The following is a 14,751-nucleotide window of genomic DNA, read 5'->3' on the forward strand; positions in this document are numbered from 1 at the left end:
GGGGGATGATGGAAGGGAGGGCAGGCTGGGGGGGAGGGAAGTTGGAAGCACCCACTTTTGAAAAGGGACAGGATCAAAGTAGAGAATAGAACAAGTGGGAGGTGGGATAGGAGGGAGGGAAATATAGTCAGTCTTTTACAATATATCTACTATGTTATTGTTTTGCATTAGCCGCACATGTACAACCTATACTGAACTGCTTGTCTCCCCAGTGGGGGTGGGTGGCAGGGGGGGAAGGGAATGAATCTGGGATTGAAAGTTTTAAAATCAAATATTCAAATATATATATATATATATATATATATATATATATATATATGTGTGTGTGTGTGTGTATGTGTGTGTATATATATATATATATAATACTATTATTAATACCATCTTACATGTAATTAAGAAATAAGATATACAGGCACTGAGGCATAGAGATCCACTGGAAAAGTCAAAACGGGTATGGGAGAAAATATGGGAGAGAGCAGATTGGAGGTGGGGATATCCTGTGGGACTGCTGTTTTGGGGGGATGGGTGGGGGAAAAACAGGGAGAAAATTTGTAACTCAAAATCTGGCAAAAAGCGAATGATGTAAATCAGAAGTTAATAAAGCATTTAAAAAAATAAAAAAGAAATAAAACAATAAATTATGAAAGAGATGATTTCAGGGAATCCTGGCTACTATGAACTGACAGTGTAAAGTAAGCTGCACCAGGAGAACAACTTCTTTAAGAAAATAATACCGTAAAGGACTCAACTTTGAAAACCTCAAGAACTCTTATCAGTGAAAGGACCACAAATATCTCCAAAGGATCTTGAACATATTGAACTTTGCTTATTTGTTACATGGGTGTTCCCTGCCCCCTTCATTTTCAGTTTAAAGGGGATTAGTAAAAGAAGTTATTAATAAGGACAGAAAAAAAGAGAGAGCTATTTAAACACTTTTTTTAAAAATGCACAGAAGAGAACAAAAGGAAGTTCAGAAGGTATATTATAAGCAGGCAGGACAGTTTGGGTAGCATTATATGAAATAGGGATTCACTGTTTCATATATAATCCTTTTACTGCATTCTGTTATGCAGATGAAAATGTTCTAATTTGGGGGAGTGTTAGGATCAGAATTTTTAAAAAGGAGGCCAACCTAGGCTTGATATAAGAAAAAACTTTCAAAAACTTAAAGCTATCCAAAAGCAAAATTAGGCTTCCACTAGGAAAAAAACCACAAGGTCTTCCAGAAGAAACTACTTGTTGGGTAGGTTGCAAAGGTTTTTATGAAACTAGATGACCTCTGAGGTCCCTTCCAAATCTGAGATAATTACAATTCTTTTCAATTTCCAGATGCTGTAGGCCACTTCTGTCCTACCTCCTTATCCCAAGCTCAGAAAAAAGACACAAAAAGTATAGGCTCTCCACCTCCAAACTATTATGTCTATTTTTTTTAGTGTTTTACCTATATCTTTCAGAAGTACTTTGTCTTCTCAAACACAATAATGGAAGAGACAAAAAAAAAGAAAAATACAGATTTCACAAGTGCTATATTAGCACAGTCTTATTGTTTCCAATTAAAACTGGAGAATAAGTTCAATTGGTACTTATCTTTTCAGGTTCCTATTATGCAAAAACTTGTAATATACAATGCACTATTTTTGTAACAATTTTCACAGCCAAAGTTTCATCAACAAATATCACCAATTATTTAAAAATATCATAACATAATCTTAAAGTAAGTAAGTCATCTGGACTGAAATTACATACCTTAATTTTAGCTATCAACGCATCAATAGAAACATCAAGATCCTTGATCTGCTTGATCACCTCTGGTTTTCCATCTTTCAAAGCATTCACTACTTCATTAAATTTGTCAAGTCTTTTTTTCAGTGTACGCACTTTGATAAGACCATCAATGCTGGGGAAACAATGCTTCATTAGAGTTTAATGTCGCTCCCTACCCAACAAGTAACATAATTTTCATTAACACTGAAAAATAGTCTTAAAAGGTTTCCTTTCATTTTTTTATTATTTCCCTTTCTAAATGTGAGCGACATAAAAACAATCATACAAGGGACTACATGTAACACGGTCAGCAATGGGATATTATGATTCACTCTTTAGATGGCAGCTCTGAATTCTGAATTACTTTTCAAATAGATTAAAAACTTTTGAAAGAATTTAGGCAATCAGGGGCTATTTATAGTCCAAAAGCTGTAAAGGTCAAAATTAATACAATAGGTTCAAATTTTTAAAAAAAGCACTCAATCTATAAGCAAGATTTAAATATTATTATTACTACTATTATTATTCTTACAGAAGATCTTGCATCAATGTTGAACCATTAGTAATTAAACAATGACAGTAACTGTTCTGAAAAAGCTTTGTTTTTAACACTGAAAAAAAAGTTGCCAAAAAAACATCAGGTACCAAAATAATCTTAGTAAAATAATATCTAAATAAATATCAAAAGGCAAAAAGACTATTTCCTAAAAATAAAATGAGAAAATATTTTCAGGTTTTATTTTCCAGATTTTTTTGCATGATGAAATTATCACTATTTAGTTATTAGTTTATTACTGAACTTAGCCAAAATCCATCTTACCGTGGTTTGTGTCTTCTTTTGCAAAGCCACATTCGAATAGTCTTCTGTATTTTAATGCATGCACTAGCACGATATTTTATTTTATTTTTCACTATAAGAATAAATAAGATGGCAGAAACTAAATTAAATCACTTTAATTAGACAAACAACATTATTAAAATATATTCATTCCCTTAAAAGTACAAGCTCAAGAAAAAGGCAATTTTTAATCCAACTATAAAATCACAACATGTAGCATCATTCTAATTCTTTACAATACCTAAAAACAAAAAGCAACAAAATTCGGTTAGATTCTTATTTTAAATAAAATATTATCATGTTATTCTACAATAAAACTCAAATTAACTGCTATTATCAACTTTAAAAAAAAATTTTAAACCTAAGAATTTCTTGGTTCAGGGCAAAACAATTTCTAACAGGAAGGAATAAAAAATTTTTTTTAAAAAAACTATACCAATAACCATGGTAGTATTTTTCTTAGAAAACTGAGAGGGAAGAGAAAAATAATTATCCAATTAACAAAACAACTCTTTACATATTTAATAGGACTTTCTAAGTACATCATTGTCCCCTGGAGACCTGACTTTTGGTAATACAGAAATCTTTTCTTCCCCAATTTTAACTATTTATTGAGATCCTGAGTAGGAAACAGAGGTACAAAAGCATTGGACTCAAGGAGCTTAAGATCTTGATGGGAAGCAAGTCTTACATATATGAAACTTGTAGAGAATAAACTACCTTTTTTGTACATTTTTATTTGTTCCCACCAAGGGACATCTTATTTTAATAAAATAAGAACCACCTTCCCAAAAGCAGTTCTCATCTTCAAGTACTTGTAATTTTGGAATGAGCTTTCAATTAACAGGAAGCTAAAAAGCAGGTATAAAGCAAAGCTGCGAAAATAAGTGAAGATCAAGGACTGAACATTTTCTCCAACCCTCAGATCTTTGAAACGTTTTCAAAATGATAATTACGTGCAAGAGGTAAACTAATTTCAGCTGGATTCACAGGCTAAGAAGTCAAGAACTCTAACAAGGTAACAACCTAATAAATTAACAGCAGTCTGCTAATTCTTAATCCCTGAAACACTCAGTCTCATCAGCCCCCACACTCTGGCAGGGCAGCACTGTTGTCTTAATCAGGAGACTCTCTGTCCTCTGTCCTCACCCTACTATGCCATGGCAACAAGTAAAAGAATTTAACTCTACTCCCCAACACACATGTACACATATGCACATAAACACACACAGATGCCCTATGCTGAGGAGGTAGAAATACAGAGAAACTGCACAGAGAATAATAGGTCAGGGCATGATCATGTGTGTGGCTCTAGCAGGTCTGAAGAAAAGAGGACTGGCATCTCATTGAAACCAATTCTGTCTCTACAGAAGTGCCTTGGGGAAAGGACTGAGGCCGGTGTAAAGTGAATTCCTGAGCATGAGAGAAAGCTAAGACAGCACTGGGGTGCAGACCTCAAGGGATCCACTGAAGAAAAAGGAGTCCCAACGTCTGTTTTGGCTAACTTTGTGGTCTAAGACACCAATAACCTTAAGGACATTAACCCAACAAACTAACAAGAGAATAGGCTAAACCTAAACCCTAAAGGGTTCTCTCAGCACCCACTCCCCACAAGCTGCTTGATGCTGTAGAAGGACTGCATAAATCCAAACCCACTCAGACATCTGCAACAGAACTTTGCCCTTCCATTCTCGATCTGCACAAAGCCAAAGGTCTGATGCTTGTTCTGCCTGGGATGGCAGCATGGAAGCATGCTGTGCTGCAACAGGACTCAGAGGAACAGACAGAACTGGAGCAGCATGCCAGCATATAGGGGAAGAGGGAGGAGGGTCCACCAGGCCTGAGGAAAAGAGGATTGGCATTCATCTGTGGCTAGTTTTGTTACCCAAGACATCACTTGGGGCAGAGATCAAAGCAAGCAAAACATAAATTATCCAGTGTTGGAGGATGCTGAGACAACATTAATGTCCAGACCCTAGAAAAACCACCCTCAAAGTGGAAGATGTCAGAAAAATCAGCAATAAGGGAATATAAAGGGGAAAGACTGAAATTATTAATAATCTCATAATTAATAAGACTCAAATATCTTGAGCATAAATAGATAAACTAACAAGGAAGATAACAGAAATAACAAAAGAGAATATGGCATCCAGATTTTCCAAACAAGGTCAGACATCTATGAATAAATATTGCAAGACAAAGGAAAGCGAATCAACACCTGATGACGGAGAAGATCTTATGGATTCCCAAGAGAGTGTGGAATCACAACAGAATGGGATCTCATCCTACATAGCTTAAGAGAGAAATAAAAACTGTGAAAATAGAAATTATGTCCTGCACAATAGAAATAATTGACAGAACAGAAAAACTTGAATCAATGTTGACAATTCTCAGCAAAGAAACAAAAGAGAAAAATAACTGGTTCGAAATTAAAATTTTACATGGAAGTGAAGGACAATCTTGAAGAAATAAATTAAAAAGGAATAATGTTTTTCAAAAATCATCTCTATACAAGCAAAACAGATAGATCTCAAAGACAGGATCTATAAAGACTATTTAAGGATTGTTTCCCAGAAGAACACAACAAATAAAAAACCTAAACACTTTAATGCAAGAAATAAAAAAGAAAAACTGACCAGAACTTCTGAACACAACTGAAAGAATCCACAGGTTGCCTCAAAACAAAATCTCAATGCTGCAAACTCTAGAACACATAGAGATAAATTTAAGAATTCCAATGATAGACAAAAAATGTTGCAAAGGACCAGGAGAAAAAACTTCAAATACAAAGGAAATGAAATTCAAATAACACAAGAGTACCCTACACCCACCAGAAACTGCTGAAGACAATGTAATAATAAGTTCTAAAGAACTGAGAAGCTCAAGATGTAATCCAAGGTGATATAACCTGCAAACTTGAGCCTAATCATCAATGAAAAAAAGATGAATAAGAGAGGTATCTGAAGCCCTCCTACAAGAAAATGAGTGGAGGGGTCAAGACATAAGTACTGCCTTCTTCCTGTTCTTTTGTAACTGATTTTCAACTAAGTTATAGTCACAGAATAGAAAAAGAAATCTTTACTAGGCACAAGTCAATTAAACATACAGAATTTATAGGCAGTTGAGTATATGTTCTTCAGGGGGTTGTCCTAAAGCAAGTTTAAATATGGGCATTTTAGAATAATAGGCAGTTTACATGAGAAGCCCCCTCACCACTTCTATTTCCCCAGCCTCACTCACCCTGTGTATCCAATATATTGCTGTTTCTATTTTCTTAACATACTTTCTATAGGATTTCTTATCTCCACTCTCACACCACCAACCTACTTTGGGTTCCTATCACCTCTCCCCAGGACTACTGCAATAGCCTTCTAATTAGTCATCCTGTCTCAGGTCTCCCCACTCCCAGACATTTTCCACTCAGCTGCCAAAGTGATTTTTCTTAAAGCAATCCTGATCATTTCTACTCAATAAACTTATTACCTCCAAGATCAAATATAAAATCCTCTGTTTAGCATTTAAAGCCCTTTACAACCTGGTCCTTTCCTACCTTCCCAGTCTTGTTACACTTTACTCCTCTCCTTGAATGATTTAACTATACTGGTCTACTTTGTTGTTTCTCACACCTAGTATTTATTTCATCACCCACCACTTGGTATAGGTCTTAGTGCACAGAGTGTTTAATAAATACTTTTTTAATACATTTATTTATTGCTCTGAACTAGTTCTTAAGGATTACGAATTGATCTGTTTAATTTACCTGAGTCTATAAAAGTAATTCGCTATTCACATAAAACTACAGCATATTTTTATTCTATCCTAAATCTATTGTATTGGTACATTTAACAAGTTCAAAAGTGTTACTATTTTCATTCATAGAGACTTATTTCAGTTTGACTATAAATTCAACCAAAAAATGACCCAAAAAAGTATCCAAAAACACACATACAGAGGAAGAACACTGAAGGAAATACCTACATTTGATGACTGAAAGTGAACACCACTGAACTTTTTTCCAGCGACTGCAGACAAGCCAATGATTGACTCTCTTAACAAGTTCAGCCAAATGATCAGGGTCTGATTTCATTATTTGATCAAATTCTGCAAACTGAAAAGATAGAAAAAGATTATAACTTCAAAGAGTAATTGTTAAATAAGAAAATATTGAAGATAGTAAGGTAAGGACCTGACAAACTACAGAATTTTCTCATCACATGTATATGTCAATTTCATTGCTCACTGCTCATTTGGTATTGCTACAGATTATTCAAAGGCTTTGCCTCCTTTCTTTCCCCTAGAAGCTGTCCTGCCTTTTGGTTGGTTACTACTTGTAATCATTTTCATTAATAAAGAGGTAAATACAGAAGAAAAATGAGAAACCTGAAATTATACATTTTTGCTACTTGTTTACCAAAAAAAAAGCCTAATGGCTTATTAACTAAATAATGTCTCTTCCCTCTACAGAAATCACTGCAGCTCCTTTCCTTTCATCAACTAAGAACAATATAAATCAAATTTAGATTTAAAGAAGTTGTTTCATGTAAAGAACAAGATATAAAACAGGGATTCTTAATCTTTTTTATGCCACAGACTCCTTTGGCAGTCTGGTGAAACCTAAGGACCAATTCTCAGAATAATATTTTTGAGTGCACAAAATAAAATATGTAGGATTATGAAGGAAACCAATTATATTGATACAGAATTATCAAAATTTATTTTAAAGCAAGTTCAGAGATTCCAAGCTAGGAACTCTATAATGTTCTACCAAGAAGTTCCAAAAATATTGCTTTCTTTTTTCAGTGGGAGATTTTTTAAATGCTTCCTAAATATCCATTACATTAAAAATGAAAGCAGAAAAAACACTATAGTATTAAAGAATAAAATAATGAAATCTCTTCTGAACCATCTAAACAGAAAACTGGAGTTTCAGAAAACAGCTTTGACACTAGAATAAATAAGTAATTTTTTTATCCTTTTGACAAATTAAACTTCTAGTGATTTCTGTCACAGTCATTACATTAAAAATTTTTCATTGGTCTGCTAAAATTAAATTAAAAGTAATAATTTAAAAGTTAAAGGTCTTTGAAATTTTCATTAGGCTTTCTACTCCTCCATTAGGTTATTTATCCTCAAGAAAACCCATCAATCAATAAGTATTTAATTTAGCATAGTCTGCCTCCCCTACTAACCAATGCTTCTTAATTACTGTTCCTGTGGAAAAGGGGGGAATAGCTGATGATAAACATGTGAGATGTCATCTAAAGATATTTCACAAATTTCCATCTTCTAATTTTTTCTTTTCTTTTTTTGAATGGTGATCTAGGCCATCTATGATGAAAATATGTAAAAGAGCAACAAAAAAGTGTACACATAGTAAGTATGTGCTAGACAAAATCACATTTAAAGTCAATCTGATTTTTATCTGAATTAATTTTGTCCTCAAGGCAACAGATATCTTTCCTAGTGTTTTATTTTTGCTTAGTCAAACAATGATCATTGGCTTTACTTCAAGTTTATGAGTGATGTTTAAAATTTTACTAGCCTACAGATGAAGAGGTAAGCAATAATATCCTTCTAAGAATGACTTCATGGACATAATTCATAGATTTAACACTTCTAAATAATATATAATTCAGCCATATAAATTAACATGGATCCCATAAGTTCTATGTCTTAAGAAAATTATGCTAAGCAACAAAGAACTTAAAAGAAAAACAGGCAAAAATTTTAATAAATGAAACCTAATTAGAATATTAAAACATGAAGAAGTTTGATCTATATTATGCTTTTAGGAGAAAGAGACAAACGATAAACAAATAGGTACCAATCCTAAAGATTGTTTTTGAGTGTGTCATAATTTCACGATAGTTTCAGACCAATATCCCAAACTTTCTATAGCTATAGTCTCATACAAAAATTTTCATTTCTTTTTACATGAAAACTAAGCCAATCTAGCTTTTTAAAAATCCCATACAATTTGATGTAACCTGTCATTCTCCATCACAATTTTCCACTGATCTACAAAAAAGCTCAGGTCTCCCCAACCTTAAAAAAAAAACTTTGCCTTAACCATTTTATTATATCCACACATTACCCCCATCTCTTTCCTCCTATTCACTGCCAAACATCTGGAATAAAATGTTTATACCCAAAACTTCTATTTCATCATTTTTATGCATCCAAGCTTCCATCCCCAACACTCCACTGAAATTATTCTTTCAAAAGTCACCAATGTCCTAACCACAAAATCCAAGGGCTTTTGTCAACTCTTATCCTCCTTCACCTCTCTGCAGTATCTGACACTGTTAAACACTTCTCAGCTCTAGATACTTTCTCCAACTCTGGCTTAAGATACAATCTCTCTCTCCTAGATTTCCACCTACCTTTCCAAATGCCCTTTCTTGGTCTCCTTTGCTGAGTCAATTTTCTTTCTAAGATGATTCCATTCTGCTGCCATCTTCTTCTACATTTCCCTTTGGCAATTTCATTTCCATCTAAACTACCACCTTAGTACAAATGGCTCCCACAACTCTATCTCCTTTTCTGAGCTATCTTCCAAACTCTTTTCTCCAACTGCCTTCAAGACACCTCTCCACTAACACTTCAAACTTAGCACACTGAATCAATCTATTATCTTTCACTCTAAACCAAATCCATTTGACCATTTCTGTCAATTTGTGCACCTTTTAAGTTTCTTATATTTGCAATCTTGAAATTTCTTTTTGGCTGTTTTCTCTTGTTTGGAATCCAATGACAGATTCTGGTGAAACACTGTGCTATAAGAGGAGAGACTTTGGGTCTTTCCCACCAAGGGCAACATGTGGTCTTGTGAAATTGGCCTAATTCCATCTGCTCCATGATCTCAATAGTCAATAAAGCCCTTTTCTCTTAAGCTTTCAAAAAGCAATTTTTCACACCTTTTAAATTATTTTATTATGCACTTATATTATTTTATGTTAATGTCTGTTTCAGGAATGTTCACCAATGTAGAAAGCCATGAAAGCACAGTGGAAAGGGCACTCAGTACTAGACCAGAAATCAGCAGAGACCCAGACTTTGAATCCCACCTTCAACACTAGCTCTGTAATCATGGGCAAATTGATAAAAGCTAAAGATATATAGCTAGGTAGTGATTCAGCTAGCTAGATTCTGATAACACTGACATAATTCTCATTATACTGCACTGAAAAGTGTTATTCAACATTCACTAAACTCTCTAAAATAAACTATGGAGGTAGATAATTTTATTTTTAACTATTTTTATATCACCTTGTGAAAAGATAAAAATAAAATTAATTTAAAATAATTTTAAATGGTTTCTACTGTATTGATTTTACTATGTAATTTATTTCATACTGTATTGATTTTTATAACTGTTACCATCTGCCCCAGGGGTGGGGAACTTGAGGCCTTCTAGATCCTTGGGTATGGCCTTTTGACTGAATCCAAGTTTTACAGAACAAATACTTTTCTTGAGTGGATTTGTTCTGTGAAGTTTAGATGTAGTCAAAAGCCTCACTTGAGGACCCAGAGGGCCACATGTGGCCAGGAGGCTGCAACACCCCTAGAACTCACCTTGTACTTTTCAGTTTAAAGGTGTGGTTGAAGGGGGTGTTACCACTCGGGCCATTAACCCCTGGGACATCAGCTTGTCATCCATAAGCCCCAACCAGCTTAAAGATTACAAATGGCAGAGGAGTCCCATAAAGAAATTAACATTTCTTAATTATCAGAGAGGGTCATGATTAGCCACACCCGAATGCCAACCCACTTTCCCCAGTGTAACCAATTATTTTCACATTTTAAGGCTTAGTTTATTTTACCTTATATTCAGGTGCTGTTTAAGATACAAGGTGATAAGTACTTCATTATCACCTCTTTACAATTCTAAGAACTAAACATCATTCTTAGTTTTTTCAGTCTCGCCTACAAAAAATTAAGTCTGAACTATTATAATCCAGAAAATTGACATTTGAGTTACTGCTTCATGGAGGCATCTTCCTAATGTAAGTGAGGTGCTTAAAATGCCAAGAAAATGATAAGTAGCAATAAAATCAATATTGCCAATGCAACAGAAAACATAATCCTGCTCTTATACAAAACAATAGCTTGTTCAGACATACTATACACATCAATTCTGGCTAGTGAACCTTGTGAAACACTTAAAGATAAAAAAGTCTAGGTTTTGCCACATCTAGAAAAGGCATTAAATGGAAGCAACAACCACCACTTTATCGAAAAATACCATAGTCTCAAGGTTGCCCCTCAATCCATCACTCCAGGAGAAATAGTGCTTAAAGTATTACATGATCATATACTAGAATTAACAGCTGTCTTCACATGTTTAGTAAATAGGGTTCTTTTTTCTCATTTGTTTTGTTGGGGGTTTTTGTAATGACCCCATGAGCTTAGAGCTTAATGTGGAAAACTCCTGGGTTTTCCCTTCAGAGATACAAATCAGCAACCTGTCCATAAATTAAAGATTTACAACTCCAAATGACTTGCCCATGGTCACAAAGCTAGCATGTGGGCAAGACCAATTTCTCTCTGCCTCCAAGACGAAACCTCTATTCTGTACTGTTGCTCAGCTTACTGTTTACCTGATGAAGCAAAAGAAAATGGATGTAGGTCAGAAGACTACTTCTAAAATATTTGAAAGAATGCCATCATACAGATATAAGCACTGAAAAACTAAACAGGTAAATTTACAGAATGTAACAACTACGAGTCTTTTAAATATGATGTTTATATATGAAGGAAATATGTGTTTGTATTTTGACAAAATACTCTATGAATCTGTAAATTTTCCTGCAAACAAGGAAATTCAGTATACATTTATGTATACTATACATAGTAGTGTCTGCATATGAGGGAAGGAAATTATATGATCTGTGAGACATTAATACTTAAGATTAAAGACAGTTAAAATTAAGTATCTATAAAATCACTTCATTTTTATATTCAGAGTATTTTACCATCTGATCTATTTTTAAATAAATGTATTTAACAGATAGGTAGAGGACTATGGGAGTAAAAAGCTGCCTGCATAAGATGTCCAATGTGAATGTTTTGTTAGTTGGTTTCACTTTACTTTATTTTTTTTATCACAAGGAAGAGCTCAATGGAGTGAAGGGGGGATGCAAGTATGTAAAAAAAAAAAAATAACCAGGATGAAAATAAAAATATAAACCATCATTTTAAAAAAAGCAAATATACAAATATTTATTTACCTTTCCAGGTCTAAAAAACACTTTTGTTAATCCAAATTTGTAGTCATGTTCATTTAGACCCAAAGCTTTAAAAAGAGCCTAAAAGACAAAAAAATAGTTTTTAGTTAATCATTAACATTTAATAAACTTTACAAAACAATGAAAGGTAGTTTAAACATACATGTTATTAATACCTTGCAAAAGAGTCTTGGATCCAATCGAGCAAGTTTATCTGGCATATATTTCTTGTACATGTTATAGAGCTCATGAAATGAGGCTCGAGATGGAAAACCACCCTGCATCAGGTCCAAAACAGACACCATACCTAACATTCATAAACAGGCACAAATTACTACTAATATAATTCACAAAGGCCTAAGGATCACTTTCAAGTTAGCAAAACCTTTACACATAAAATAATTCTAAAATAGCGATTTCAGACCAAATATTTAGGAAGTAAAATAATATTTCTTGTGTATTTCTTCCCAACATTTCTGTTTAGTAGCTTTATCCATAATATATAGGACAAATTTAATTTAGGAGGTTAGATTCCTAAAACTATTTTATTTAGCAGAACTTTGTTTAGAGCAGGGGTTCTTAACTTACAAACTTATTTTTTAAAACTGTAATATCTATATTTCAATATAATTGGTTTCCTTTGTAATCTTACATTCACAGACTTTACTTAATAGCCAAAGAGGTCCATGACAGAAAATGAATTAAAAACCCCAATTTGAAGCATGGAAAAATTAATTACTTAATAGATCTTTAATCTTAATCAGCAAATTTATAGTTACAAATAAATTAAATTGGCAGAGAACTGAAGTTGAATATATCAAAGTTTTATTCTCTACAAAAAGCCTACAACCCAATCACAACAAATCAACTGGCAAAGGAAATTCTACTGCTTTCAGGTATGTATTAACCTACTTCTAAAAATCTCATTGCTATTTTCAAAAAAATATATTTCTTTCTTTCTTCCTTCCTTCTTTTCCCTCTAGCTGCCCGAATGGGGATCCAGCAAGTTGTGTAACTCAGCTCATCTTCTCCCTCTTCTCCTCTCCAAAGGAATGTAAATCTTGATAGCCAGAAGCTGTCCAGTTAACTGAGTTTACTAAGTAGATTCCTTCCTGACTTCCTTTCTCCCTTCCTCTCTCTCCTTCTTTCTTCCTTCCTTCCTTCCTTTCTCTTCTCTAGACCAAACCTACACCCATTTCATTCTTGAGCTCATAGATTTGACCACAACAGGTCAAAGTTCCACTTAATGGCTATATTTTGGGATCTCTTGGCTCAGATTGAATGTCAATAGAACAGTTTCTCTTTTGATCAGCAACCCTGAGGGTCTTCTCCTCCCAGTTTGATTATTTTTAATTACTTTTAAATAAAGGGAGCCATCCCTTTACTGATAAGTGTTACCTCACTCAAAGTGAAAATCTGAGAAGGTCTTAGCCTAAGAGGGCCAGGGTCTCCCATTGCATCCTGAGCCATCTCCAGTTGTCCTGATGAATATCTGGCCACTAGACCCAAATGGCTCTGGAGGAGAAAGTAAGGTTGGTGGCCTTGCACAGCCCTCTCTCACTCAAATTAAAGTCAATGCAAGTCATGTCATCATTTTCCTGATGTCATGGTCCTCTTTGAAAAGGAAGGACAAACACACATAGAGCACACGAAATGTTGTGTTGTGGTTGCAAAGTATTGTCCTGAATTTTAAGTTAATTGACAGTTAATAAGATAATTCATAGCTCTTGTGTTTAGCTATTTATCTACAGTTCAAAGACTAGAATCTCTTTCTCTGCGTATAAAGTTGGTCATTTTAAAAGAACATTTATGACTAGAAGTCTCTGGAGTAGAATTCCTTTCCTGAGTAAGTAAAGATGAAAAAAAAGGTTTCTCAATGCAGTTTTAGAGTGAGCATATCTGTGACTCACTTCTGTCCTCACAAATGCCTCTCCCTGTCTTCGCTACCTCAAATACCCAGTTATAGACCAGTAATTGCAATCTTGTTCAAACCTCACAGTCTTCTTTCACCATATTACATTAGATAGTCAGAGTAAGGTCATTTCAGGCAAAAAGTGTGCCTAAAGTAAATTATAATGTCCTTATGGTTTTGAGATATTAACCTAAAAGAAACAAATGAAAATAAAGAATGACTTTAAATCTTACTGTGCCCACAATAACAGAGGAATACTGATTAAAGAAAAAGTTTGGACACAAAGTATAGCTTTATCTTGACAAATGAACTGTTAAATTTTTGCCAAGACATTAGAGCCTAGATTAAGAATTTTTTATTTTAAACTGAACCTACAGAAAAAAGTGGTCAGCTGTAAAATACCAAAATCAAACAAGAATAAATGGAAACAATGACCAAATATTTTTAATTCCTGAAAATTCTACTAATAATCACTATAATAGTGATAAATATTTTCCAAAGACAGATTTTTTTAATTTAATTTTTATATGCCTTCATGTCTACTATGATGGAAGGCTATAAAAATTCCTTATAAAACACTTTTTCAATGAAAATAATAGTCTAACTCAAAAGGAATATGGATTTCCTGTCTGAAAACTGAGCAAAAAAACTTTAATTCTATATCTTATATTTTAAAGTACCTTTTCAACTGACAACTAATTACCCTTTGATGGGGTAAAAAAAAAAAGTAACATTATTTTACTACATCTATAAATGTAACATAACTATATGCAACTTTTTTTTTTTTTGCTTTTTTGGAGGGCAATTGGGGTTAAGTGACTTACCCAAGGTCACACGGTTAGTTTTTGTGTTAAGTGTCTGAGGCCAGATTTGAACTCAGGTACTCCTGATTCCAGGCTTGGTGCTTTATTCCCTGCACTACCTAGCCACCCCACCTGTATGCAACTTTAAGGCATGCCAAACACAAAAAGACATGAGTTCAAGAATTCCACCTCATCCAGCTGGTACAA

At 33.9% G+C, this 14,751-nt stretch overlaps 1 protein-coding gene across 4 annotated transcripts in view; it reads right to left on the bottom strand.

Moving 5' to 3' along the window:
- The window catches only part of MYO6 (myosin VI), a 244,702-nt gene that overhangs the window by 45,579 nt on the left and 184,372 nt on the right, over nt 1-14,751 (bottom strand). For all 4 annotated transcript variants that reach the window (XM_069066992.1, XM_069066990.1, XM_069066991.1 and 1 more), the window contains 5 exons: nt 12,006-12,136; nt 11,833-11,910; nt 6,581-6,710; nt 2,585-2,675; nt 1,747-1,897 (listed from right to left, as the gene is read on the bottom strand). In XM_069066992.1, the coding sequence (XP_068923093.1) occupies nt 1,747-1,897; nt 2,585-2,675; nt 6,581-6,710; nt 11,833-11,910; nt 12,006-12,136 (581 nt within the window). The remainder of the gene's footprint in view (nt 1-1,746; nt 1,898-2,584; nt 2,676-6,580; nt 6,711-11,832; nt 11,911-12,005; nt 12,137-14,751) is intronic.

Source organism: Petaurus breviceps, unplaced genomic scaffold, assembly GCF_028583685.1.
Source record: "Petaurus breviceps papuanus isolate PSGF00001 unplaced genomic scaffold, PetGlider_PUasm1.0 90734, whole genome shotgun sequence".
NCBI classification, from domain to species: domain Eukaryota; kingdom Metazoa; phylum Chordata; class Mammalia; order Diprotodontia; family Petauridae; genus Petaurus; species Petaurus breviceps.